General features: G+C 43.4%; 1 protein-coding gene across 13 annotated transcripts in view; it reads left to right on the forward strand.

Moving 5' to 3' along the window:
• Positions 1-22,408, forward strand: part of BRSK2 (BR serine/threonine kinase 2) — a 304,213-nt gene extending 281,805 nt beyond the window's left edge. For 4 of the 13 annotated variants that reach the window (XM_071427715.1, XM_071427716.1, XM_071427717.1 and 1 more), the window contains 3 exons: positions 7,972-8,019; positions 19,025-19,089; positions 19,794-22,408. In XM_071427715.1, coding sequence (XP_071283816.1) covers positions 7,972-8,019; positions 19,025-19,089; positions 19,794-20,246 — 566 coding nt within the window. In that variant the 3' untranslated portion in view covers positions 20,247-22,408. The other 9 variants (XM_071427718.1, XM_071427724.1, XM_071427719.1 and 6 more) reach the window with 8 other exon arrangements.
• Positions 22,409-26,985: the final 4,577 nt, after the last annotated feature.

Consider the following 26,985-nt stretch of genomic DNA (forward strand, 5'->3'; position numbering starts at 1 on the left):
CAGTGGGTCCCTGAACAAACTTGAGAGCTACTTTTAACTTAGCCATTAACATGTGGTCAGGAGGTGGCTAATAGTTTCCAGGAGTGTGATCCAATTCTCAATACTGTGGTAGCACAAATTATATACTAAGGTTCTGCAGAAGCTCTATTTTATCTATTTGAAAAGTAAATTTCAATTCCTTGTGGTGGTAGAGAAAGCCTTACATGTGTGACCCTGTGCAATGACATCAATCTGGATGTGCAGGCAGCCTGAATTGATAATACTGAAACTGGCCTCATCCCATCATTATGTAGCAGGTGTTCACTCTGAACACTGAAGTGGTTGTACAGACACACACAAAATCTCTGTGGTAACTCTTCTCTAAAAGGACAGAACAAAGAAGAAGGTGAAAATTGAAAACTTAAGGCAGATAAGCTATTGGGAATGCAGCAAGGAAGGAAAAGTAGAGAAAAGCTGAAAGAATGTGCACGTACTGGAGATAAATAGGAGCAAGTAGAGAGCAGAGGCTGCAGCAGAAGACAGTGAGGCAGAAGGAGTGGAAGATGAGAAGGAAGTAAATAAATACTATGCTTTAGAGCCAAATTCTGTTCTTGACCCTTGTGTGAACAAGCCAAGACAAAAGTGGGGGAGGTAAGTTGGCATTGCATCCTCCAATTAAGTCCCAGATGTCCTCGGCTCGTTGCACATATGGGTTACATCCTTCTGGTCTAACTGTGGCTTTAGCATCCAAAGATAAATTAACTGCATAGAAGTGTGTATGCCTAGTACCTGACAGAGAAATATGCTCAGTTCAGTGTCCTCTTTGCTTTTGGCCTCCAGCACTGCCTGATCCTTCTGCATGCTGGAATACAATGGTGCCCAGCATATGGGTTATTCTGTTCAGTAGCAGGGAAAACAAGGACATTATAACTATGGTTGATTCAGGGTTTTGCTGTCTGGACTTTCGAAATTAAATCAAAATCAAGGAAGCAGCTAGAATTTTCTGCTAGCCTTTCCTCCTGGGAATTGCTAGGGCTGAGTGGGAGTGAGGGGATTGAGATAGAAAAGCATCCTTTAAATGTATTTCATATTACTCCTGATGCATGGACAACATTTAAGTATTCCTTGTTTCTTCAGGAATGAGGTGTACCCTTACTTTCTTGTGAGGAAAAAATTATTTATAAAGTAAATAACTTGATGATCTCTCTTAGCTTCATCACCCTAATAAGTGCTAGCTACTGAGGCTCTATAGAAAAACTGGAACCCTCTTGCACACTTGCATGTGAAGCAGGATATCTCCCTTAGAAAGCCATATTATAGCAGGAATAAAACCCATTCATCTGACCAAGACTCAGGGAAATGTTATGGGCATACTCTGCTATGAGAAATGTATTTGACTTACAGAAAATTTTAGGTTTAGCACCAGAATGAAAAAATCCTATTATTTATACTGCCTGAAGCTAATGAGAGCATATTGTTCTAGCAGGGAAAACCCTGCCTGACCTCTAATGCCAGACTGCAGCAGATAACTTCACATGGAGCAAAACCAAAATTAATGGTCTCTTGAAATTTAAAAATGATAATTCCCTTAGCTGGGGACTTACCCAGGCAAGACAGCTCACGAGACAGGATATCAAACTGTTATGTATCACACCACCTAACCTGATCAGGAATATGCAAGTCTTTCGAAAATGAGAGAAGTCAACTTGAAAATTTTAGGTTTGAGCAGCATTCAAGAAAGAGAGAAAAGGAAGGGAAGGGAAATAAAGGGATTGTTACCAAAAAAGAGACAACTTTTGTATCAAAGTAGGGTGGCCCAGTAGTTCACATACCCAGCCAAGTAAGTAAGAGAGTAAGGGGAAGTAAAAGGATAAAGGACAGAAAAGTTCACATTCAGCACCTTGCTCAGCTGGGTGTCTGGTTGGAAACGTGTGCAAAATCTTCCTAGAAATTGTCATTGAATTAATCAGCATTTCTCCCTAGAAACAAAGCAGTCTTCTCTGTTTCTCTTCTCCTCCCATAGTGCCAGCTCTGAACACCACATAGGGATTGTGGAGGTTGGGCCCTGTTCAGGGTCATGGTTTGAGGACCCTCTGTAGGCAGTCTACTGCTGCAACAGATTGAGCTCACCCTCACTTAGACTCTCTTCCTCCATGGCTCTGAGCATGGCACTGTCCCCTGACCAGCAGCACCGGCTCAGCACTGGAGCTTTTCCTAGCTCCTTGTGCACAGGCACATCCTATGTGTCTTGTCTCTCCTGCCTTACAGAGTTCTGATGCTCTTACAGGTGGGATGATGAAAACAATCTGTGAAAGGTGCATGCATGTAAAGGGAGACCTGCAGAAGGGGAAGATATAATGATTGCAGTGTAAAGCAGAACAGCAAGGCCTAAGGAACATGTGGAAGTGAGAGCCATTCTCTCTGCTGCCCCTCTGATCTGCTGTGCAGCATCCCAGCCCCCTGAGCCGGCCTGCCTGGGTTTCAGAATGCATTTTCCTCTTCTTCATTCCTCCAGCTGACAACAGTGTTTGTAGATGTCATGTTGCCCATGCATCTCTGTGTGTGTGTGAGCCTGTTATGTACCTGATTTAGGCAGATGTGTTTCTGTGTCACACTTGAGCACCTTATAATATCCCTTCCTTCATATATCCCCCTCATTCACTTCCATTTTTCCTAAGTCTGGCTGTGCGTTTTTCTTCTGGCATGCTCTGAAGCAGGAAAATAGATTCCCTCCCTTACCTGAAAGAAAGTGTAAATAAATTAAATCCATTCCATAAGTTAATGTAATGTTTCTAAAATCCACTGTCTCGATGGACAAATTTAGTGCAACATACCAGCTTTGTATCCTAATGTTTCAGGAGCTCTGTGCCTTAACTGCTGAGACAATACCAGGTCTGTGACTCATAACTTGCACAGAACAAGTAAATAGGGATTGATTGTTCATTTTTTCTTCCTGATGAAAGAAACTAGAGACCAGCATAAGGTAGTGGAAGCCAAGTACCAAGAAGGCCATTGGAAAAACGTGTCTTTCTGTAATCTAGAATTGGTGGAACTCCTCACTGAAACAGGTTCTGAATGTAAGGGGCTTACAGATGCTCATCATCCCCTGAGTACTTCTTACTCACAGGGAGGTTGGATAACTCCCTGCAGAGAAATCTTCATGGGACTGCTAAACAGAGAAACTACAGCAGGTTCAGGAAATCTCCAACCTGGCAGTGGTGAGTGAGGCAGTGGTAGGAGAAGTGTTCTATAAGCTTGGCCTGCTCTTGCACTCCTGGGTGTCTGGAGCTGCTGAGGGAGACAGAGCACCAGAGCACAGAATATTCTGAGCTGAAAGGGACTCACAAGGATCATCAAGTGTGACTCTCAGATGGTTTTGCCCTTTGATCTGACCCAGAATAGTTGTCCATGTGTGCTTGTTATTGGTATCACAAAAGCCATTACGCTCAGTGAGACCATGAAAGGGCCCCTTTGGGATGGAGTCTCACTGTCTGTGAGAGCAGCCAGCCTTGTTTCTTGTCCATGAATGGCTCCATCCAGGGCCCTTATACTCAGAATCTCTGCTTAGGTAATCCCTGGGCAGACTGCCCTTTGCTGGGATAAAAAGATCTCTCTCCATGGAGGATGATATCTGAGATTTGTTCCTTTGTTTCAGCCCAGCACTCTTTCCATTAAATCATGATCTGTTTTTCTCTGATGCCTTTGCATGAAAGAGTAATAGTAGCAGCTGGTGAATAGGGGCATGCAAAAGCCATCTGTGATCATTCATAGGGTAGCAATTTTTATCTCCCTAATATTTTCTTGCTTCTCTGAGCTTTGGTTTTAAGTGTGGGATGCTACATATTCGAATTTTTTCCCATTTTCCCATGTACTGGGCAATCAGCAATACTGCAATAACCTTTAAAACTTCTTTATAAAAGGTTTTCTGTTTCCTTATTATATTTATTGGCTTCATATCAGATTTTAACTATTGACATCTCCAAGTTCAGAACATCTCACTGTTACTGCTGGAAGTGCCTTTCATCAGCATAAACAAGTGTTTAGAGACCATATCTAGCTTCAAAACAGGGCAGTGCAAATTCTTCCTAGAGCACTGATCTGTGAGTTTCAGGTATTTTATGGCTCACAAGAGCTGCAGGCTGGCAAATTGCCACCAAAAAAAACAAAAGTAAGAAACCTACAGTTTCCAAATGTGTGAAGGATTTTATCAAAATGGAAAATGGAGTAAGGAGCAAATGAAGTGCTTTGCAGGGTAAACTTCCAGCTGCAGACTCAAAAAAAAAGGACTTTGTGAATGCCAGTTTGGAATTGGATTGCATGTTAGCTTTTTCTGGGGTTCATTCAGGTCCCAAGTTTCCTGCAATCTTCTGTGACCCTTTATGTATTACATTCTTGTAGTGTCTAGGGTAATTACTTCATCTTGCTATCACAGTTCCACCTACAAAAAGTGCCCTGTAATGCCTGGTTGGATTAGCAGAACACTGTGTTTTTGCTAAACAGCTTTAGTAGTATTACTGAGCAGCCTTCATTAAAATTAACTGGTAGTCCAGAAATAAAGCATGTAGAAAAAAGTCCAAGCTCTCCAGAGTTTTGATAGGAAAACAGAATTTCAAATAAGCACAGAAACACTGGGGAATTTCAATCTGCATGATAACTGCCTTGGACCAGAGGAGCTGGTGGCTCCCTTGACATCATCTCCCTTACTGGAGGTGTTTCCTGGGGACTGTGAGCATCTGGCAGGAGCTGCTCGGTGCTTTCTGGGATCCAGCCTTGGATTTGGAGATTTCAGAGGAGCAGCTGTTTGGGTGGGATTTCCTGGGCTGGGATGGGTCTCAGAGATATCTGAAACATCACAAACCAGGCAGTTTCCTTGTGACATCTATGTAGGATAGAAATTAAAGAATAAAGAAAATTGGGAAAGAAAAATCAGCAGAGCACTAGTAGTTTTTAATGGATTCAGAGCTTGTTTGGCCATTTGAAGGGAGGTCTTATTTCAACCAAAGCATTTGCCATCTGTTAGTGAGCTGAACTGGGTGTCATTTATGAAAGAGTCTTGGTCAAATCCAAAGTGTGAGTGACTTCCAGCAATTCCTATAAAATAAGGAATTGACTTATCCTCAGAAGGATTGAGAGCTGACACTGCCACTATGTTTTAATTTGTAAAATGAACAGGACACATTAAAAATGCAGTTACATGACCCATCAGTGCTTCTCAGACAGTTAAAAGCCTTTAGACCCTGGCTTTATTTACTTCTCATAACACCTGCATCCCACAGTCGCTGGATTATGGATTACTATCCATGAGGAGAAGCTGATTGGCAAGAATCTTAAGACTTCAAATTAGAATTAAAATTCTGCTTTAAAATGATGGAATACTTTATCACATAGAGTATTTACTAAAGCAGATGTTACAATAGGATGGAAATGAAAGAAGTATTGAAGTAAATATTCTAAAAGAGAAGCTGAAGACACATTAACACTGTCTTCCCAGTGATGCAGTATGAGCTCTGGTTCTGCCTTAGGAATTGGGGTAAAACAATCTGATCAGGTGTTGGAAAGACACTACAAATAAAAATTAATTCCTGTGAAGTTCCAGGGACTAGCCCTGACAATATGGAGAATTCAAAGCATAATTGTGCATAAAAGTTTTGAGAAAGACAAATTAGAAGTTTTATTGGTGTTAGTTTGATTTTTTTTCCCATGGTCTCATATTTCAGAAATTTTTTCTTATCTGTCAAAACTAATTCTATAACAAAAAAATTACAAAATTATACAAAATTACTTTTTTTGGGAACCAAATGGGCTCCAGAGCCCAAGATATTCGGCTGTCAAAAAGCCTCTGTTACAATCCCTTTTTTGTGTGTAGGTCTGTCAGCTTGTATTCTAATCACACAACTAATGTGTGTAGACCTGTGACACAGCTGGCTTTAAGTACCAAAGAGAGCTGTGCTGACTGCAAATGACTTAGGAAAAAAGGCAGAGTTAACTTAAGGAGACATGATTACTCTTTAATTTGTTAAAATGAAGAATGAAACCAAAATACCGATTTCAGGAGGATCTTAGGCAATGTTTACCTGCTCTGACATTATCCAAATGTCAAACTACTTTTTTGTTTCCAGATTTCTGGTTACTGTGTGGCCAGTCAGTCTGGATACACTTGGGGGGAAAATTCCAGGTGTTGAAGCAGGGAGTCAGAAACAGTCTTCTGGCCATATCTGAGATTTTCTTTGCTCTTTATGTGTTCTTTCAAAGCTAAGTTCTGCTAATGGTTTTGTGAATGCTCTGGGGTCTACCACTGTAGATCTGCATCACTCTGCATTACAGCAAAGGGTAGGTGACTCTCAGGGGGCTGGACAGGAACCCCTAAAGGCACAAGACAACAAAGTTCTCCAAGTTAGTAAAGAAAAAAAATGATACAGACCATGAGTGTGACTCCTAGTCATTGACTCAATCAGCAGCTGTAGGCACTTCTCAAACCTGCTAGGCATCTTCAGGGAGAAATGTATTGAAATTGTATTGTGTATGAAATTCTTTGCCTGCCAGACCAGGGAAAGAATTTCAAAGGCAGGTAAACTCCTGGCCTGACACCTCTGTTGTTCTAGATCTTGAATGTTCTCTTCTCCTTCACCTCCATCCTTCTTCCCCTTTCTTTCAATCTTGTGCCTTTCTGAGAGAAGTTCCATGGGTATCATCTCCCACTGACCTCTGCCAGCCCACCTTTAGCCTTGGGCATGGAGAGCATGTGACCCCTGCTTAGATGCTTTGACCAGTGTCACTGGACTAAGCAGCTGCCCTCTGTACTCCCTGCTTTCCCAGATGATCCATGCAGCACAAGCCTGGCTGCATCAGAAGAGACACATATCCATGCACTTCTAGCATGAGTTCAGCTCACCCTAGCATATTCCTCCTCTAATGAAATTACTTTTCTCAATATTTAAGGGGAGGAATGCTGAGAAATTATCTTCCCCTCTGTCCTGCAGACTTTGTAGCAGATAGGGAGTAGTTAGAGCTTCCTGGCAATTAGGGATTTTCAGCACATGCGTGCATTTTTCCAAGAAACCTATTTCTTGAAAACCCAAGTGTTCCTCAAGAGCCCAGGCAAGGGGAGATCTGAGACTGATCTGAGTGCTTTAACTGGTAGCCACCTGCTCAGCAGTGAGTGGTTTTTGCCCAGGAACACACTGATTTAGATCCCAAATGCAAGGGAATCCTGGCTGACAGCAGCAGATCTGGCTTTGCCAGCAGGTTCCACATGGAAGAGTCCAGCTGGGCTGGGCCTTTCTGTTTTAAAGCTGGCATGTGGAGCTCCTTCTGCTTGTTGCACCTGAGTAAGGAGCACCCAGAGTCTGTGGCAATGGGAGTTGTACACAAAGTAGACAGTAATGTCTTAGGGCCAGATTCTGCCACCCTTTCCAGATGTGTTGCTATTGCCTGTGAATACTGACCTTGAAAGCAAGAGCAGTAAGAGATTACATTTGAATGGGAGAGTTAGGTTGAAACTTTGACATTATCCTTTGGGGTTTAAAAGATGATTTTGAGCTGTACAAGTAGCCTCACTCCATGTCCAATAGCACAGGGCTAGATTTCTTCCCTCTCTCCAGGTTTTTGATGTAGATATATGAGCTGGCTGAGCGTTTCCTGGCTGTTGCTGGCTAATTTGCAAAGCTGGCCAGGTGAAACACTGTATTCAAGGCTTATAGTTTGCTAATGTGATGGCAGAGTATTTCCCACATCTCATAAATACCTCCAGCCACGATGAAGGGGTGAGTGGAGGCAGCAGTACTGAAGCAGCTCCACTCTCAGTCACAGGGCCAGGTTTGCCCTGGCATAGAGTTGGTGGCAGAATTTGGCCTGGGTTGTGTAAACACCAAGATGTGTGTATGTTTCCTGCTTCAGGTAATAATGTGCTAAGTTACTACTTTATGCACAGAGGTACGGAAACCTTTTTTATGTTTTTCCCTCCCTCCCTCCTCTTTCCGCTCTATGATCCAGACACCACTAACTGTATGGAGTTGATGACTGGCAGACTTTCCAAATGTGGTAAGAACTTCCTTCCCTCGTGCCTTTTCACCTTCCCCAGCCCCTGCTGAGCAACATAACAATGCGCCGTGCTGTCCTGTTGCACCTCCTGCCCTTCCCTGTCCCTGCTCCCCCACGCTCTCTTCGAGACTCCCCACCCTGTAACAACCCTCTATGTCTTTCACTCACCTGGAGGGCACAAGCACATATCCCTTGTTCTGTTCCTCCCCATCCATGCACAGATGCACAGGCTCCACCACAGCTTTCCCCTTCATGGCACAAATGTGTGGTGTTACACTTGAGATACCCTCTCTCACTGTAACCCAGGCCAGTGATTTTCCTTCCTAATTTTTGTTTCCTCTTTTCTTTACTTGCTGCTGTTGATTCATGACTCTTCAGTCCCTTTTCTGCAGTGAAGCTGAATGCTGCCCTGCTAGCTGCTGTCTCCCTTGGTTTCCTGCTATTTGTTGAGACAGGAATGCTGTGTTATTTAACTCCATTTTGCATCCACCCCCTTCTTCCCCAGACGTCCTTGGGGTGTGACACTTCTAAATACTTCTAAATTCTCCCTAAGACACACAGCAAATTATGTCAGACACTTGACTAAAGTAAACTGTCATAGCTCCGCTCTGGACTTGGGGAAGGATGTTGTGTCTCTAACTGAAGGAGTAGTGAACCTATTGAAGATTTGGAATTTTTCTAGGAATAAGAAAAAAAAGTTTTCTGCAAAACTTTCAGCTCAGCCTGCTTGGGCTTACATGAATTTTGGTTAACTTGTCCTTAGCCTTCCCTCCCCTCCCTGCGCACATGGACTGGTCATCTTTCTTTCAGTACTTGTGCCTCTACTCACTGCTCCAAATACAACAGTGGAAATGCCCAAATAGTAAGAGAGATGTTTTTGTCTTACTGTTCATGTCTTGTACAGAAAGATTCTGTATGAGAGAATTCTGTTCTCTTTAGATTTCCATCCTGGTATCTAGGTTGAGTTCAGATATCTCTGTGAAAAGGATGACAAGATGGTAGGAAAGTGTTCACTGAGCTGGTGCTGCTCTCCAGCTGGACCTGCACCTGCCACACTATCTCTTCATTAACTGAAGAAAGTTGTTCTGGAGTTGTTCTGAAGTCTGTAACCATAAAGAGAAGTTTTGTCATGGTGGAGATAATATTAGGTTTATGCATGTGTGACTGAGACAGAATTTGGCCTGTGTTTCAAGCAATCTCTTTCCCTCAAGTTGCAGCTTTGCTGGTGGGAGTTTTTAATTTGCTCTGATAGGAGTTCATTTGATTTCTTAGCTGACTTTTCTGATCTTATGAACACTCATTTCAGACCTTTAGCTTCTTGAAGTCATCAGACAGCAAATTCCTCTTCTTCCTCAAGACTTCAATTCTTGCCTGGAATCTGGCATTCACATCATACAAAAATACTGAAATGCTGATTCTGCTGATTGCTTGCAAGTTAATTGAGCTATGGAGATAACCAGGCAGCACCCTGCATTCTCTAGATACAGAGATCACTGCTCATGAACTCACAGTTCATGCAGGCCCTCCAGCTGTCACTGTGTCAGCAGCAATCCAACAAGGGACACAGAGGACAAGACAAAGGCCAGCAGGGATACTATTTTGTGACAGCTACAGCCTAGACAGAGAGAGAGGAGATGGGATGGCCTACAGGAGTTTAATGGAGCTGCTTCCTTTAAATCACATTCCTGTTGGTGAGCTCACAAACAGTGTAAGCAGTGGTGACTGCGCAGTGCTAAATTCCACCCTCCTGTGTGAGTGAGGAGCTGGAGCTTTTTTCTGCTGGAGCCCATGGTTTAGATAGGGGAGTGAAAGGGAACCATGTGAGCATTTAGCCTATTTGTCTATTTTTGGCAAACCATTCTCTGTGGTTCTGAAGATGAGAACCCTCCATGATGTTGACACAATGTTCACCTAGTAATAACAAATAGTGTAGAAAAGCTGTATTCTCTGGGGGTTTTGACCCCGTTGTTCCCTATTCTGACACTGAACACAGGACATCATTCTTGCCAAAAGAGTTAACACTGTAGTAGGGAGAGCTAATCAAGTTCTTTAGCCTGGCTCAGCCATGTGAAAGCTCTGGTGGGAATGAGGAACCTGTTTTCATCCACTGTAAACCACTGAATGCTGTAATCAACAGCAAGGCAAATTTGTTTAGTCCTTTAAATGTTATCTCATCTTCTGCTAGCAGTGGTCATCAGTCTGAGGAGTGATTTTGCATAAAGTCGCCCGGCGTTGAGAAACAAGTTAATGTTGAACAGTGAGGTTTGTCATAGGAGCTGCCAATATCCAAATGACACAACTACTGTTCTACCAACCCTGCCTGTGCAAACCAGAAAACTGCTGCCAACCTGTAGTATTTCACAATAGAAGAAAAGAATGTGGCTCATAATAAATTGAAATGCATGCTGGGGTGAAATATTTTATTTTATGTTTCCACCCATCTCAGCAGGGGAATGGGCATTGCTGTTGCCAGAAAGACTAAATTGGTTTCCTTGAAGCCTGTTCATAAGATTAAATTTACCTTGTAAAAATTAAAATATTTACATACAAAATGCAGCTGTAACCTGAAAAACATCTACAGGAGTGATACTTTAGCTGATCTATTCCTGTGTGTATTCTTAGCCAAATCAGTTTAGTGACAAATAAGCTTTACCACTTTATGTGCTGTCGTTAAGCCTTATAAAATCAGCACAGCTGTAAAAGGACAAGCTGGATTCTGTTTCTTTTGAAGCAGGATTGAGAGAACTGTTTATTACCATCTAATCTGGTATTTATGTCTATCTCACTGAAGAATAGGTTGTATAATTAAGGTTCTAATAGGTTCTGCAGAGCCTTTACATTAAAAATGAAAATCAAGATAATACATAAACTGAAAAGCCCTCCAGCTTCAACCACAAAGCTGGGAATTAGAAAGTAAGTATCATTCATTGTATACTGAACACATTGGATCTGGAGCCACTGATGCACACCACACAGAAGCCCATGGTGCCATTTCAGTAGTCCTTGGTCAGGAAAGAGTCTCTCTTCACAAATTTTAGTGACTTCAAGTCTTTCATGTAGTGAGCTGAGAATTTCTTTGGGTGATTGATTTCATGGTAGGGCTGGTATATAGCCTTTGATAGCTCCCCTTCCCAACCATTCCCGGTTTTTTGGAGTCCTTGGTAAGTATGTTTTGCCAAGGTGCTGGCTGCTGACAGGAAGCTCTTAAAAGCCTGCCTTATCCTCCACTTTTGCTCCTGAGATTAACCCAGGAAGACTGTAAACTTCCCACTCGTCACACTGCCACTGTCTGAGGATGAATTTTACTTGTAAGTAAGGCAACCTTTGCTTCTTATTCTCCATCCCTGATGATTCTCAGTGAAGTCTTCAGTTACATCAGTGGCACTTCCATGGAAAGAGGGTGATGATAAGAGGAGGAGATGGTTAGTTTGGATAACTGGTGCAGCTCCAGTCAGATGATGCTGTCATGTTAGGCACTGCACAACCATACACTCCTGCAAAGTCTTGGACCATTACCCTGTGCAGGCTGGAAAGAAGGCCTTGTATTTACTTTTAAACATTTATTTTGTATTGCTGCTTACAACTGAAAACCTGGATTCTTGGCATCAGAGTTAAACAAGAAGCTTTTTGGTTCCTTGTGGGTACCAGTGGCTATCACCAAAATGATCTGATCAAACCAGAAGCACAGCACATCCGCTTGCCTTTCATATCTCACCAATGCATCTCTCTCAGATCATTTGCTTCCAGTGTTTAGGACTTGACATTTTTCCTATTCAGAGCTGCCTGATCTTGCTGGCCATGGCTAGGTGTCCTCTGCACACAGAGAACCACACTGCAGTAAAGACTTCTCCTTGTAGCTCCCAGCAATCACAGTTTGATTCATACCAGTAGCATTCCAATCTGCTTGAGAAGTTAGGAAACATTTGTACTTTCAAACTGGTTGCATCACCTTTGGGTTGCAATTGCAGCCTGTATCTTTGTGAGTGCTCATTTAGAGTCTGTTTTTGTGTTAGTAACAGCAGCAAATACCTGGACTTGGCTTTCTTGGAAGTGATCCTGACCCATATTGGCATTAATTAGAGTAATCCCACTTCTAAAAGTAGCTGTTTGATAGAAGACGAGGTTGATGATTTGCAGCCAAAAAGTTGCAACTGTTGGCAGAAATATTGGTGTCAAAACCTGCAGAAAAGAGCACACACTGCCCTCCCAGCTGAAAGGCTGTGTTAGCACTGCCACACCGTGAGGTGGTCCAAACAAGGGGGTTTTATTAACATTCCTGGAAAATCTGCTGGCTCCTGGTTTTTCTGAGCATGGCTGACTCTCCAGTTCAAATTGTGACCCAGCTGAGAGACCAAAGGAAGAAGACCCACCTGACACATATTCATTCAAAATGGGGGGTTCACAACAAGTAAGATAAGTCAGTGGTTCTAAAGAGTTCAAGCCAGGTTTGCCAGTTATCCCTGCCCGTTCTGCCAGTATTCTTTGCTGTCCAAAGGAGTGGCTGACTCCCTGCATACTGTAGTTGTATGTCTTCAGTCTAGAGTTGTTGGGGAGACATTTATTTTCCAGTTTATGCCTCATGTTTTTGCACTGGTAGCCACAAAAAAAAGGCAACTTGGCACTAAAAGTTTATCCAGATGTATTGAACTGTTTGATTCATGTCAGATCCTATTTTGACAGCTATGGTTAGATTTTTATTATGCAGTACAAGATCTTTTTCTCTGTAATAATATCTAATACAGAAAACACAGATATCTCACTCTTAATTAAGATCACAGTGCTTTATTTATGATAGCCAGCATTCCAGGAAGCTACATGGAAATGCTTGCTGGACTAAGCTAAGTTTGAGATGCCTTACCAGAAGATTAAATCATCTTTTGAAGTGATTTATTCAGTGGAAATGAGGAAGCAACATTTCACCAGCATGCATAGGTCATCTATCTCCTTAGGAACAGGTTGAAGAATATGAAACCTGTAACATAACATGTGAACATTCATCTGGCAGGAAAGATCAAAATTGTACTATTAAGTGTCAATACATTTCTGACATTTTATAGGCAGAAAAGATAGGAATAAAGCTGCAGAAATCTCTAAGAGAATGGGTAGCAACAATACTGTCATGTGCTGTGGTTTTATGGGTGTGGATCATCAGTTTCCCCTCTCAGCACACACTTTTGCAGGCAGATCTGTGTAAAAGGACTGGCAGATACAAAAAATTTGTGGGCTTAGACCTTTACCAGACAATTTGCCAGAAGAGCATGACTCCATAACAGAATCTGGCATCTCTTCATCCCACCACTATCCTTGCCTGCTCTTTCAGTGCCACCAGCTGTCCAAATGAATGTATGATTCCCTCCTCTCCATCATCATGTCTCCTTTTTTGAATGTTACGTGGTGGTGCTGGATTGGCCAGAGCTTTTCATCAGTAACAGTTTGGTTTCTGATTCCTTACTCATGCCTTAGCTCTGCAGGAGGCAGCAGCAAGGAAATGGGCCTCATCCCTTCAGGGCTTTGCTGCCTGTATTCACCATTCCCTAATTCAGTATTCCAGAGCTACCTGTCTCAGTAACACTGTGAGGAGAGGCTGAACTGGATCTCAGCTTCTCTGTGTGTTTATGAGAGTGAGAGAAAAAATGTGCAAGATAGAGAATGGCCATCTGGATGCTAGACACAATTATTGGGCCACCTTCCTGCAGAGGAGAATGGGATGTTTTAGGGGAGTTAGAACAAGAATGGGTTATAGAACATTTAAATGTCAGGTTGGTTGTTCAGGTCTGCCCAGAGGAGTAGAAGTTGGAAGTTCCCACCTGCTGGTGGCATGGATACCTGTGCCAGTGCTGTGAGATAACTTGAGTAGTTCCTCAGTTCTGCAGTAGTTCTGCAGTTCGTTCCTGCAGACACCATTTTCAGCTGGCATTTTCTCTGGCAGAGTCTAAGAACTCTGGAATGTAAGTCACCTTTTCCAGCTGCAGTTCGGGTTTCCTGCCAAGAAACTGGAGTTCCTGCCAAGTTCCCTGGACTTTCTGTCAGTAGTTAGTGAGCTGAGTGAGGTATCTGCCTGATTTAGATTTGTACAGGCTGGCACCTTTTCAGTCTGGGGGGAGTCTCCTACATGGTCTGCAACTAAATGAAGAGGAATGGGCCACTTTATTATTCTATCATCCCTTTCACTGGACATATTCTTGGAGTGAGTTTTATATTTTAAGTCATTTGTTTCTGAAGGCAGAAGATACTCTGACAGGAGAAACCAAGCAAACAGACCAAAAAAATGCCTTGTCTTAACGAAGTGGGCTAGAATTCTATAAAAGTAGCAAAATGGATTTGAAAGAAAATGGATTATCACCCATTAAGGAGTGTTTTAATGCTTTATGTGAAAGAAGTTGGATTTTTGGTACACGGTTCACTGAAACCACAACTGCTATCAAAACAGAGCACCTAGGGATGAAAAAGACAAGGGCCAAAGAGTAAGGAATGAGTATAGGAGGAAAACCTCAGGAGCAGAGGCAGGCAAAAGACAGTCAGGAATGATGTGAAAGCAACAGGGAAAGAAGTCAGTCAAGTCAGGTTGAGAAAAGGTGTCTCTTCCCACTGGTGACCTATGTTTTCCCGTTCACTTCCTCCCAAAGCCCAAGATATACATGCAGAAACCCAAAACATCTCAGGCTATACAGAAAGAAAAGATAGAGGATAATCCCACAGATGGCATATTTGTTTTGTGCAACTTTTGTGTTCAGCACCACAAGGATTAGTGCACTAACAGTACACAGACTTCAGAGAGATGGTTTCACAGGAGAAGGAAGTGCCTCAGGGTTTGCTTCTGTGAAGTCAATGGGAATGTTGCTATTTGCTGCAGTGAAAAGAGAGACAAGTCCTTATCTGACTGTCTTAAAATGTTACAAAACAGCAGACTTAATCAGTAACTGAAGCCTCCAGGCTTGTCCCGAAGCTGCTTGTTCACCACCTCCTGTTATGTTCTGTGGAGGGCTGTGAGGTCCTTTCAAGGTGAGAGCAGGGTTTTTGCAAGGTGCATCCTTTCCTGGTGTCACTTGTGGTGCCTGGAGTAATTTCCCTCATTTTCTTCCTCCTCTGTTACCTGGGTGCTCCATTTTCACTTGGCTTCTCAAAGTGGTGATACCACTGGGCCTAGGTCAGTTTCAGCCAAGCTTCCTTCCAGATGAAATAGTGAGGACTGTAAGGCTTGGTGCAAACTGCCTGCCCAGCTTCCTTCTATGTTTTTGTGTCTATCTCTAGCCCCGTTTCTTCCTTTTAGTGCTTGTATTCAAATCCATTCACAGTTTTGACATCTTTCCTGATATTTGGCTGTGACAGTGCTGCACACAGGTGCCCCAAACCAGTTCCTTCTCCATAAATATATTTCTCTCAGCACCCCTTCAAAACATGACCCTTTCATAAGCTTCAGTGCTTGTTTTCAAACCCATTCCCTTTCCCGGTCTTGCAGCTCCTTGGTCTAACTCAGAACTGCACATATCCATCTCCTCCTAACAGACATAAACCTAATGCTCTGAGCCTCCCCTCCTGCCTCTGATCCTTCTCTCGGTTTCTCACCCTTTCTACCCTTTACACTTTCTTTGCTCTGTGCTGATGAACATTTGCTCTCAAGGGGAAAGAAGACCTTAGTCTGTGCATGAAACACCAGGGATGTTCTGAAGAATCACTGAGCCAAACCTTCATCCCTGTCCAGAGGAAATGGGATGTCATCTCACTTTCTGAAATGAGAAAGGCAGCCTTTTTGAGGCCCCCTGATGGACTTACAGGTGTAAGAGCCTATGACACATCTTGCACTGAACTCTAGGCATGGAAGATTGCTGAAAAACCTATTCTAATCCATCATCGCCTGCATTTTCAAGTCTTGTTTTACTGGATTTATAACCTCAAAGGGAACTGAGAACTAACAGGAACAACACCCTGCACCATTTTCATGCTTCCAGCACAGCTGACCCATTCTTGGGTATCTCCAGAGTAAAAGTGTGAGGACTATCCAAAGAGCAGTGTGAACACCAGCCCAGCATCAGTTTTTCCTTGACTGCCAGGACAGGAGGGCATTATTACCTACTATTTAATTTCAAGTACAAAAGGCAAAGGAAGGAAAGGGTTAGTGAAATGGCCTATTTTAGTTTTCAGTAGCTCTCTAAACATCCCTAAGGATTTTCTTACCTCCCATCAAAATTTTAACTAAAAAATGATGATTGTAAGGAATCCAGCAGTGATACAGGCAAAGAAAAGTAGACTGTTAAATACTTTTGCTGCAATAAATCTCCAGGCACTTGGAAGCTGGTAGGGCACGGGGAGGAGAAAGGGTGGATGAAACATGGGCTGCATATTTTAGTAGGATGACTAAAAAGTCCTGTATCAGGACTCAGCAAATACAAGATGTATAATTTCTAAAGTGTTTTATTGCTCCATTCTTGCAAGTTGTACTTTTGTCACTGTTCCTGTCTATATGAAAACAAAAAACTTTCCCAGTTCCTGCAGAGCCCTGCTTACTCTGCCCTCATCTTTCCCTCTAAGCTTGTTAAATAAACTGCTCAGCTGAATAACTAGAGATATCCCCTACTCTTTTCTCCCAACCCAGCAGTCTTTTCCTCTCCAGCATTTTTTTCAGTGCTCTTTTTCATTCTCTCTGCTGACTCCATTTGCTTATGAAGATGAGGGGTCCAAAGCCACCTGAGAACCAGATCTGCCCACATTCCTGCATTCAAGGCTGAGTGTTTGCTTTCTTTTTTCTCTTTTCATTGAAAAATGGTATCCACTTAAAAGAACTATAAATGAATCTGAGTAGATAAAAATGAGTCTGTGCAATGTGTGTGCCCACAAACCTAAAACAGTTTTAGGGAGGCTTAGGGAAATCTCTGATGTAGAAGTCACAGATGTGGAACAGATATCCCCTTTCCCAAGCATTTGCATGCATGTGGAAGGGAGCAGGTAGAGCTCAGGGAGGCCTGAGCCTGAAGTGACTGAGTTTAGTGAAAGCCTTTCTCTTCTCAGTTGGAATTTGAGATATGTGCTTTGCCTGGTTGGTTGCTTGTGCCCATTGCTAAGGCTTCAGTCAGTTGGGTGAATGATGCCCTTCCAGAAACTCACAGCTTGTTGCTTTTAGCTTTAGTGTAACTGAGTGACGGAACCAGGGCAAGCAGAACATTAACCACAAAGCAGCAGGCACAAGAAGTCAAGGAATGAATTAGATTAAGATTTTTTCACTGTATTTACCAGCCATTTGATTTTTCTGAATGCCCATTAACAAGCAGGGGAAAGCAGCCACTACCTGGTTAGCATAGGGCAGGCAAAAAAGAGCAACGCATTCAGTTTTGCAAAGCACAAATACTATGCATTTCCTCTTTCTCTGTGTAAGACAATGATGTCTGTCTTGCATTTTCCATTAGAGAATAAGAAAGTACTCAACAAGCTCTCCAGTCAAATTGCTGTGTGCAGAAAGTGCTTGCCTGCTGTAGTTACTGGGTTGCTTATGTTTGGAATTAAAGTGAAGTACATTATGACCAAGCCACCAGTATCCACCAGTCTCTGCTATGAGGAAGCCCTTTGCTCCTGACAGAATGTTCCCATCTTGGGGATGAAAGGTTCCACTCTTCACAGCATTCTACCACATTGGAAGGCAGATACAAGGGGCCCATTTCCTTCCAGGAGCTGGAGATAGAAATTATTTGAATTTGATAGAACGGTGGGGCCAATAGTCCCAATATTGAGAAAACCATCATGGGGTTTTAATGATCATGAACAGGCATCACCTCCATTGTGTACATCGGATAAAAAACACCTTCAAGATCCATGTTCAAAGAGTGACCCCTAGCATGTTTGATAAAGATTAATCTCCCAATCCAAGAAAATGAAAGGGGACTAGAAATTCCAAAAAAAGGCTACCTTTCCAGAAGTAGCTGGTCCCTTTCCCTCAGTAGCCCCCCAGAGCCTTTCCTCAAGTATGACCTTCTGCACACCCTCTAACACAGAAGCAGATTAAGAGCATATAACTGTGCTTCCTGGAGGCCCACGTGGCACAAAAGGCTGTATCATGTGCCCAGTGCCCAGTCCTTATTAACACTGCAGCCTGATCTAGGGGCTGGCTGAAGGAGATCTTCCACTAGCACACAGCTCTGCCTCCCTCTCTGGCTCCTAACTGCACTGGAATGCATGCCAGTGCCATGGAGGCTGTGCTGTGGGAAGAGCATAAATTCAGGACAGTGAGGTAGTAGGTCTTGACCCTGGCAGAAACAGGCAGATGTGTAACAACCTGCTTCCACATTCAGCATCTTCATTTCCAGGTACCTGTTTAGGGAGGATCTGAAGGTGCTCAGAAGCCTGCGAGTGCAAACCACAGCACACGCAGATGGCAACACTCAGCCATAGCTCATTTTCCAAATGGTGCTTCAGGCTTAGTCATGATAGGGCGGCAAGGAGAAACTCAGAACGAAATAAAATGCGAGCAAGGAAAGCCTGATGCCTGGTATAGACAGAGAGCTTAGCAAGGCTGCAAAGTAAAGCATCAATGGGCAGCCACATGGAAATACCCCGTGTTTGTAACAGCAGGAGTAGGATGGGATTTGCCTGTGTCCAGCATTACAGTCACTGACATTTCCATGTGGAGCGGCCAAGTGAATCCTAATAATGGACTGACCTATTTCAGTCATGTGGTACTGTGTCCTCCTGCCAGGTGAGACAGCAATGCTTCCCCACTCAAGAAAAAACTAGGAGCTTCCCCCTAGGTGCTTTATGCTCCCAGGTTCTTTATTTCTGTAGGCGTCCCATCCTAAACACTCTTCCTCTTCCTGCTCATTGTCTTCATCCCCCACACACCCCCACGCACGTGGCTCTGGATCTCCTCATCATGTTCTTCTCGTTAAAAACCCCATTGTTCATTTGTTTGTTTGTTCTCTCTCTTTCTCTTCTCTTTTTCTCTCTCTTTCCCTCTCGTTTTTTTTTTTTTCCTTCTTTCTTTCTTTCTTTTTTTGTCTCCTCTGTTTTGTGTACCCAGGCAGCCCATTGAGTAACTTCTTTGACGTAATTAAACAACTTTTTTCAGACGAGAAGAACGGGCAGGTGAGCCATCCCCCCGGCACGCCAACCAAGCATAGCGCAAACAGCAAGCGGAGCGATTCCGGTTCTAATGACTATGGGTCTAGAGGAGACAATAAGTACCCTGCTGGCAAAGACAAGGCAAAGATGGTCTCATCAGTCGGCCTACAAGACCAACCTTAAATAAACACATAAAAAATTAAATAACTTAGAGAAAAAAAAAAAAAAGGAAACAGAACAAAACAAAAAGAAAAAAAGCAAGAAAGAATGAAAGAATATTCCTTAGCAAGCTAGCCTCTAAACTAGAAGGATGTATATACCTTGCCACAACAGTACAAAACTGTCTATAGACAAATTTTGTATGAAGGAATGACTGTATATATATACATATATATATTTATATATGATATATAATATATATCTCAGAAACAAACACAAAAACAAACGAATGAAAGAATGAAAAGAAAAGAAAGAAAAGAAAAGAAAAGAAAAGGTAGCACAGATGACAAACCCAGTTCACCAGATCTTGGGTTGTGGTTTTTTTCGATTGTTTTTTTTCCTCCCTTTTTTTGAATGTTTTGCTTTTTTTCTCCTTCCTGATTTTTTGGTTTTTTCTTTTTTGATTTTTTTTTTTTGGGTTTCTTTTGTTTTCTTTTGTTTTGTTTCTTGTTCTGTTCATGCTCTCTCTGTGTTTCTGACGACACCACTTGTTTCCGCTCTGCTACCAGGAATTATCCCGAAAAGTTAACATGTCAGCCACGGCTTCACCTTCTGTGCTCTGCGGACACTTGTTGACGGAAGGCAACCGATGTAGACTGTCCAAGGACCAGTCCTGTTTGAGGTTCCCAGCCTCCCCTCTCCCTTCAGGAAGTGGGCTTCTTCCCCACTTCTCCCCAGTCACCTCCCCAGTGCACGCCTGGTTTTTTTTCTCCCCTCTCTTTTTCTTTTTTGGTGCTCCACAAGAGAGATCTGCTCAGTTATGGGATTGCAGAGTCTGGGCTCAAAGGAGGTTGCAGATTGTTGGAGTGAATTATTTACCCTTGGCAACTTCTGTCCGCGCAGGTGATCGCAGCCCGGAGAGGGAGGGTGTGGGGAAGGAGACGGGTGTAGCGGGAGCGCAGTGTTCCGTGAATCCAGAGCGCGTTCTCATCAGAAACCAGCCAGGAGCAACTCAAAACTAAGCGTTGAACCAAGACAATATTGGGGAGCTTCATCACGGGATTTTCTTATCTTTTTTTTTTTTTTTTCTCCCCACCACCTTTTCCTTTTCTTTTGCCCCCTTTTTTTATATATACATGTATATATGTGTGTATATTTATGTATAAATATACATACATACATATATATATACACACACACAACTAATTGGTTTTTTTATACTGTATCATTTTGCTTTTTAACCTGCTGGAAGGGGAAAGGAGTAAACATAGGAGGGAGAGGGGGTTCAATGAATAAACACATACAAACAAAACATTAAAACTTAGGGAAAAGGCAACTTCTGGTAGCAAAGAAGAGGGACAAGACTCTGCCAAGGACTGTCTCTCCCATCACCAGGCACAGTTGCCGCTGCTGCTACTGCTGCTCCTCCTTCAACACCTTCCTCCCCACCTGTCAACTCCCTGCCACTGTGCCACTGCGCTGGGACCTTCTTCAACCAGCTGGATCCTCCACCACATCCTGCATTTAGAGGCAATTGTTGTGTTGCTAGTGCTGCATTGATATCAGTATTATTATTTCTTTAAGTTATCAGTTTCATTTGTTGGCTTGGGTGGTTTTTTTCTTAAAAAAAAAAAGGAAAAAAGAAAAAAAAAAGAAAAAAAAAAGAAGATGAAGAGGAGGAAGAAAAGAGACTTATATTGGGTTTTATTTCCTCTGTGTGTATGTGTGTGTGTGTGCAAAATCACTGGCACTTGGTTCATCAGAGCAAGACAAGGTGGAGTCAGGGCAATGGGAGACTTAATCACGAAGCTACTGTAAACTTTAAAATTTACTGCAAGATATTTTTATAAAGTTTTTGTTTGTTTTGTTTTTGTTTTTTTTCTTTTGAAAGGGAGGAGGGTGGGATTGGGTGGATGGGGACCTTTTTTTTTGTGTTTCAGTTATTAGGTCTTGGTTATTTATATATACATATATATATATTTAAAAAAATAAGCTGTTAGATATATCTTCTGTTTAATAACTGTGTAGAGGCAACATTGATTCTTATTTATTTTGCAGAGGAGGGGGAAAAAAGACACAGAAACCTTGTAAGTGTTCATTTTGTGACTTTGAGAAAGAAGAATTGCCACCTTTTTTCCTCCTCCTCAAGAGTTATGTGACCAAGTGTAACTTATTCTGGCCCAAGCTCAAAGGTTAAACAAATAAAAAATGTGGTTTTACACGTGGAAGACAAAACACAGTGAGAAGTATTTCTTGACTGAGATTTTAAGAATGTAGGCTTAGCATTAGTGTTCAGCTCTTTTATGACCTTCGATTGCTGCTCGTTGGGTTCCTATGGGTGTATGTTGTATCGCAAGATTTTTTTTTTAATGATAATGTTGGATGAGTTCTTTTTTGTTGTTGTTGTCGTTGTTGGTTTTTTTAATCATTTTTCCCCTTCTTGGACCAGTTTTACTTGTACATAGGTTTGAAGATTAAAAAGAATTTTTAAAGACACAACTGGGGCAAAGACCTTTGACTTCTGCCCTGTTTCCCCATTCCCCCAAATGGGAGGGATTTATTTTAATTTTTTTGCTTTATTTATTTATTTATTTATTTTCCCTACTCTTAAACTTTTCTCTCTTGTATTGCTGTGTGCATGTCAGACACCAGGGGGTGATGGCTGGGGAGGGGGGGAGGCAAGGGTGCAGGAGAGGGGGGCAGTTTTAATTGCATGACATTGCTGTAAATTAGTCTCTTTTGCTTTCGTTGTCTTTCCTGCCTCTGCCCTCTCTCTACTTCTCCTCCGAGCTCCCCTCCCATCACCCCCGTCCTTCTTTTCCCTCTTTTCTCTTCCCTTGTGTATAGATTTTGATGCTTCTGTTACATTGTACCTCTACAAAAGGCTGGGATTTCAATACAAGATAATAATAATAATTTAAAAATACCTATATCAGCAAAACCCATGTGGTACAAGCAGGAAGGGGATTACTCACACAAGATATAAGAATAAATGAAAGCAATACCTCTTGTTATCCTTCCTATTTTGTACTTCGAAGACACACACTCGCGCACACACACATATACAGACACAAACTGACATTATTTAATGGTTTGAAATGGACAAAAAAATCTGATGTATCCCTTGTTAAATAACTGTGAGCAACTTTAGTTCAAAAACCAATAAATTCATTCAGTAAAGATACCACCTGTTGAGTGTCCTGTTTATGTCCGTGAAAACCAACTCCTGGCTGGTGCCAGAGCCAGTGAGTACCGTGGCAAGGTCTCCTGCACTGCAGGAGCTGAAGATGGCAGCTGAAGGAAGGCAGCGTCCTCCTGGCCGTGGTTCTAACGCCAGGGCCCGAGGAGCAAGGACAGCCCAACCCTCTAGGCCTGGCTTTCTGCAGTAATGTGTTCCAAAAGCTTAATCCAAATTTCAGAGCAATCGCAGGTCTGGTCTGGATGGAAACCACAGTACCAAAAACTGTGGCTGCTGGTGATTGTTCTCCTCTCTAACCTGAGCTGCTTCCAGATTTAGGTGTAGGAAGGATTGCTGCACTTCCCTGCCTGAAACAGTCACACACATTTGAAAAATCTGCTCAGGTACGTCCCTGGCGCGTGTGGGTCCAGGGTTTGTCGCTGGTTGGTTGGCCAGCCCGTGTGGCTGCTGGCTTGTCACACCTTGCTCTCTGTGCCTTTTCCCTGGGTTTGGCACTGCACCCAGCAGTTTGCCCCTGGGCTCTGCCCTGCCTGGTGCTTCCCACAGGGCTGGGGCAGCATGGCAGGCCCGGGCTCACAGCAGGGCCTGGGCACGCCCTGGCCTGGTGCTCACCACAGCCCAGCCAGCTCTGAACGTGTCCCCCCTCGTGTCCCCTCTTCTGTGCCCTCTCCAGAGCTGCCCCAGCCAGGCCAGCCAGGGTTTCCCACCACGAGCCCGTGAGGGGCAAGCAGCGCCCGCCATGGAGGGAAGGCGAGGGGAGATCTTCTGGAAGGTTCCGTGATGCCGCCTCGGCCTCAGGGAGGCTCTGGTGAGGTGAGGGTGGCTGGGGAGCCTCTGCCCTGCCAGGCAGCACCCAAGCAGCAGCCATACAAAATACAGTCACATCTAGGAAAAAGCCTGAGTGTTTATAGGGCCTTTGGGGGATTCACTGGTCTGCTAAAACTGGAGGGGAGTGGAGGAGTTGACAAAGATGAAAAGATGAGGAGAATCACAAGTGCTGCAGGATTTGGTCTCTGTAGCACTGGAAACCCAGAACTGGGAAGTAGCTGTACATCATTTGCATCTCTGTAAGTACAAGGATGCGCTGGGCTGCAGCGTGAGGGGAAATGGGATTTAAGTGCACTGTGGCAGTAGGTGTATGCTGCTGCTTTTTCTGTTTCGCTCTCTCTTTTCAGCAGTGTTCATGAACTTCTATGATCTGTTCATGTCTCCAGTGCTATGCACAATTAGCATCCCCAGTACTGCAAATTATGGTCTTCAAAAGCTATTAGAAGAAAAGAACAATTTTGCAAAGTGGAGGCCCTCATGCTCTGGCCTGCCCACATTTATTCTGCCTTTCTGGTTGGCCATGTTCTAACACAGTCATTTGCTACATGGTGTCATATTTGTAGTGCATAGGAGGGGGCTGTGCTTCTGACCAAACTGAGTTTCTAATTTAAACTGTTGTCCACACAACACCCTTCTTATTTTATACCTTAAATCTGAAATCAAGTAGTAAAAGCTGGGGATTTTGGTCTGCCTCTGTGACTGAGGTAGCTGGATTCTCTCTGCTGCCAGGTGGGGGCTACTGCCCTCATCCAAACCCCATCCCAGGTGATGGCTGATGAGATGCTGGGAGCTGTGCCACCTGCACTTCATAAGCTGAGGTTCTGAGCTCCGTAGCTCTTTGGTTCTCTTGGAGAGCTTACCTCTTTGGACTCAGTAGCTAAAAAATTTCCTGCGTTTTAAGTTCATCTGTCTGATTTCCTCTGGGTGAAGCAACGCGGCGTAGGACCTTCCAGGAGTAAACTGAAGACAAGGCAAGTGTGTAATACTCCAGTTGGCATTCTCGGTTTGTCTGTTTTGCAAGTTGATGTTAGTTTAGACGCGTGTATACCTGGAAAATATGTTTGTGCTTAAGGTGAACAGTTTTTAATTGAGCCGGTATCTGACACGTGCTACATAAAGCAATAATGGTGTATACACATCAAATGAGCAGCTGAGTCCATAGTCAGGAGGGTAAATCTCATAGCCACATGTCAGTCTGGGGGCTGAGAAAGAGGTTGCTTGTGTTGGAGAGCACTAATGCAAATTGTCCGGGCTTTGCAAACAATGCGTGACAAATTCCTCAGTAGTCAGGCTGGCTTTAATGGAAGTGATGGGATGCAAATGACTGAGCTCTAATGGCTCTCACTGAGCTTAGGCAAAAACATCCTTTGTAAAGACAATGAAACTGTGTGAGGCTTCCAGGTAGTGCTAATTCTGTGTCCTCTGTTACAAGGTATGCCTTCTTTCCTGGTGATTCAGACAGCGCGTTTAGCCCATCAGGCTCGGACATTTTCTGAAATAGCACAGCAGAATGCCCACAGGGATTGTGTTCTGTAGGGAAGTCTGCAGGAGTGCCCCTACCTTTGCTTCATTTCAGCTGTATACAACCCATTGTATGTGAGCTTCTCTTAGAAGGGCAGAGTGTTTTGGTGAGGAAGAGATTTAGCTCTGAGTTTCTTACTATAGAAGACAACAGGGAGGGAAGAGAGACACTTGTCTAAAAACTAGAAAGTATCTTAGTTCTTTGTTGTACCCTTTAATCTTCTTATTTTATTTAAAACCACTTCAACAGCTGCAGCTCCTGCTTAATTTGGAGAACAAAACCGTAGTAGTTCAACTGTCTGGGGATACTCGAGGCCACAAGTGGAAGGGAAACCCACATTTGAGGGCAAGTCCTTTCTTCTTCTAAATGCACAATTTATTGTGGGGGTTATTTTTAGTGCTGTAATCTCACTGAGTGCCGCTGAGAGAAACTGTGCCAGGCAGGCTTTGAAGGGCTTGAGAAATGGGATTTCCTGTTCCACCGGCTCAGCGCTGACTCTTGCCATTGTCAGGAGCTATTATCGCCTTCTGGCAGCCAAAGGAGATAACACAGCCTCAAGGTCAGGGAAGACACGAGCTTTCATCAACGGCATTAGTAGAAGGGAGAGTTTGCTCGCAGCCAGGGTGGGTGCTTCTGGTGTAGCCAGCGACCTCTGCCCGGGCATCTCTGCCCGTGGATCCCAAAGCTACGGCACAAGCGAGGCTGGAAGGGCCGTGCTGAGAACAGGCTGCTCATTGCTGTGCCGCTCTGGGCTCTCGGTGCCCCCACGGTGGGCACTCACCGCATCTCTGGGCAGCGTGTTCCAGAAACAGCTGCCTGGGAGAGGAGAGAAGTTGATTTCTCTGCTCCACAGCTTTTCATTGAGCTACTCTTTGTTGAACACTTCTGCAAAGTGTTCTCTCTTCTGTGGACATTGCTGGGTCTGGAAGGCAGTACTGGCCCAGCCCTGGGAATGGGACACACTTCTCTCCGTGATGTCCAGAGGAGAAGGAAAACAGGTTGGTCTAGGGAAGTAGCAAGTCTTGGTATGGGAAGCACTTCTAGGTTCTAGAAGAACTGACAGAAAAAGCAGCTGTGTTTAATGTAAGGCCTCATAGGCTCTTGAAAAATATTCACATTGAGGCAGTGACTTCAAATTGCAGTGTCTGTTTGGATTGTTCCTCTATGGAAAGTTCTCAAAGTTTCCTTGTTCTCAAAGGAAAATCAGATTTCAGAGTGGATGAAACTAAGCTGAAATAAGGCAGTCCTGACTCACAGTGGAGTTAGAATTAGATTCCAGGGGTATGTTGTTTGTAACAATTGCCTTGGTCAAGTCTTATTATTTAGGAGATGCACAGTTGGGGTAGTGATTTCTCTCCTGTCTGAAGCAAATTACTTCAATGCTTCTGGTCTGGTTTATTGAACTGTGCTGCTCAAAATTAGGGGCAAGGATGTATCAGGGATTGTATTGGAGCTACACTCATTAGGGATGCCTTGGTGATATGTGAAAAGCCACAGTTGTACAAAAAGTACAACAAAAAGTTCTATTTGTAGGACTAAGTAACAGCTGTAACCCTGGCTGAGACCTCCCTTCACTTTATGGGAATGCTCATGAGCTCCAGCTCCCCTTGGGTTCTGATCTAAATTCTTGTGCATAAGTGCAGTGCAGGAAGTTTTTACCTCTGCCCAAGAGCCTTCAGTTTTAGCACCAAGTTGCACAATAAGAACAGAAATGGATATGGAGTAGGTAGAGCTTTATGTTTACAGAAGAGCCTAAAAAAAGGCCTTGGGACTAAACTCTGGTCCTGGCTATGTGCAGTTTTAATTGAGTTTGATGCACTAGCTCTAGCTTTTATCCTGTTGTTAGCCTGTGGGGCTTGTTTTTTGTTAGTGACCCAAACAAGGCCCAGCTGCAGCCATTTACTTTAAAAGATATCGTTCTAAAAGCTGTTCTGCCAGATATGTTTGGAAGTGTATGGTCTGTGGGCTCATACAGAGGTGTGAACACAGATACAGCCCTGATGTTCAGTTTCAGTGGAGTTGCACTGCAAATTTGCCTTAGCAAAAGGGTTGAAAGAGGAGAGTCTGAGAATGTTAGGCAGAATGAGAACTGCTGCCAAAGGATCTCATTTGGGAAAGGGGAACAAAGAGCTTTTGTCACCTTAACGTGTAATGGGAAGGGCTCACCACTTGCTGAGCCACATCTGTAGCTGCGCTTGGTCTCTGGTTCATT

Source organism: Agelaius tricolor, unplaced genomic scaffold (genome assembly GCF_023055355.1).
Source record: "Agelaius tricolor isolate 1412-34295 unplaced genomic scaffold, bAgeTri1.0.p SCAF_5, whole genome shotgun sequence".
Lineage (NCBI taxonomy): Eukaryota > Metazoa > Chordata > Aves > Passeriformes > Icteridae > Agelaius > Agelaius tricolor.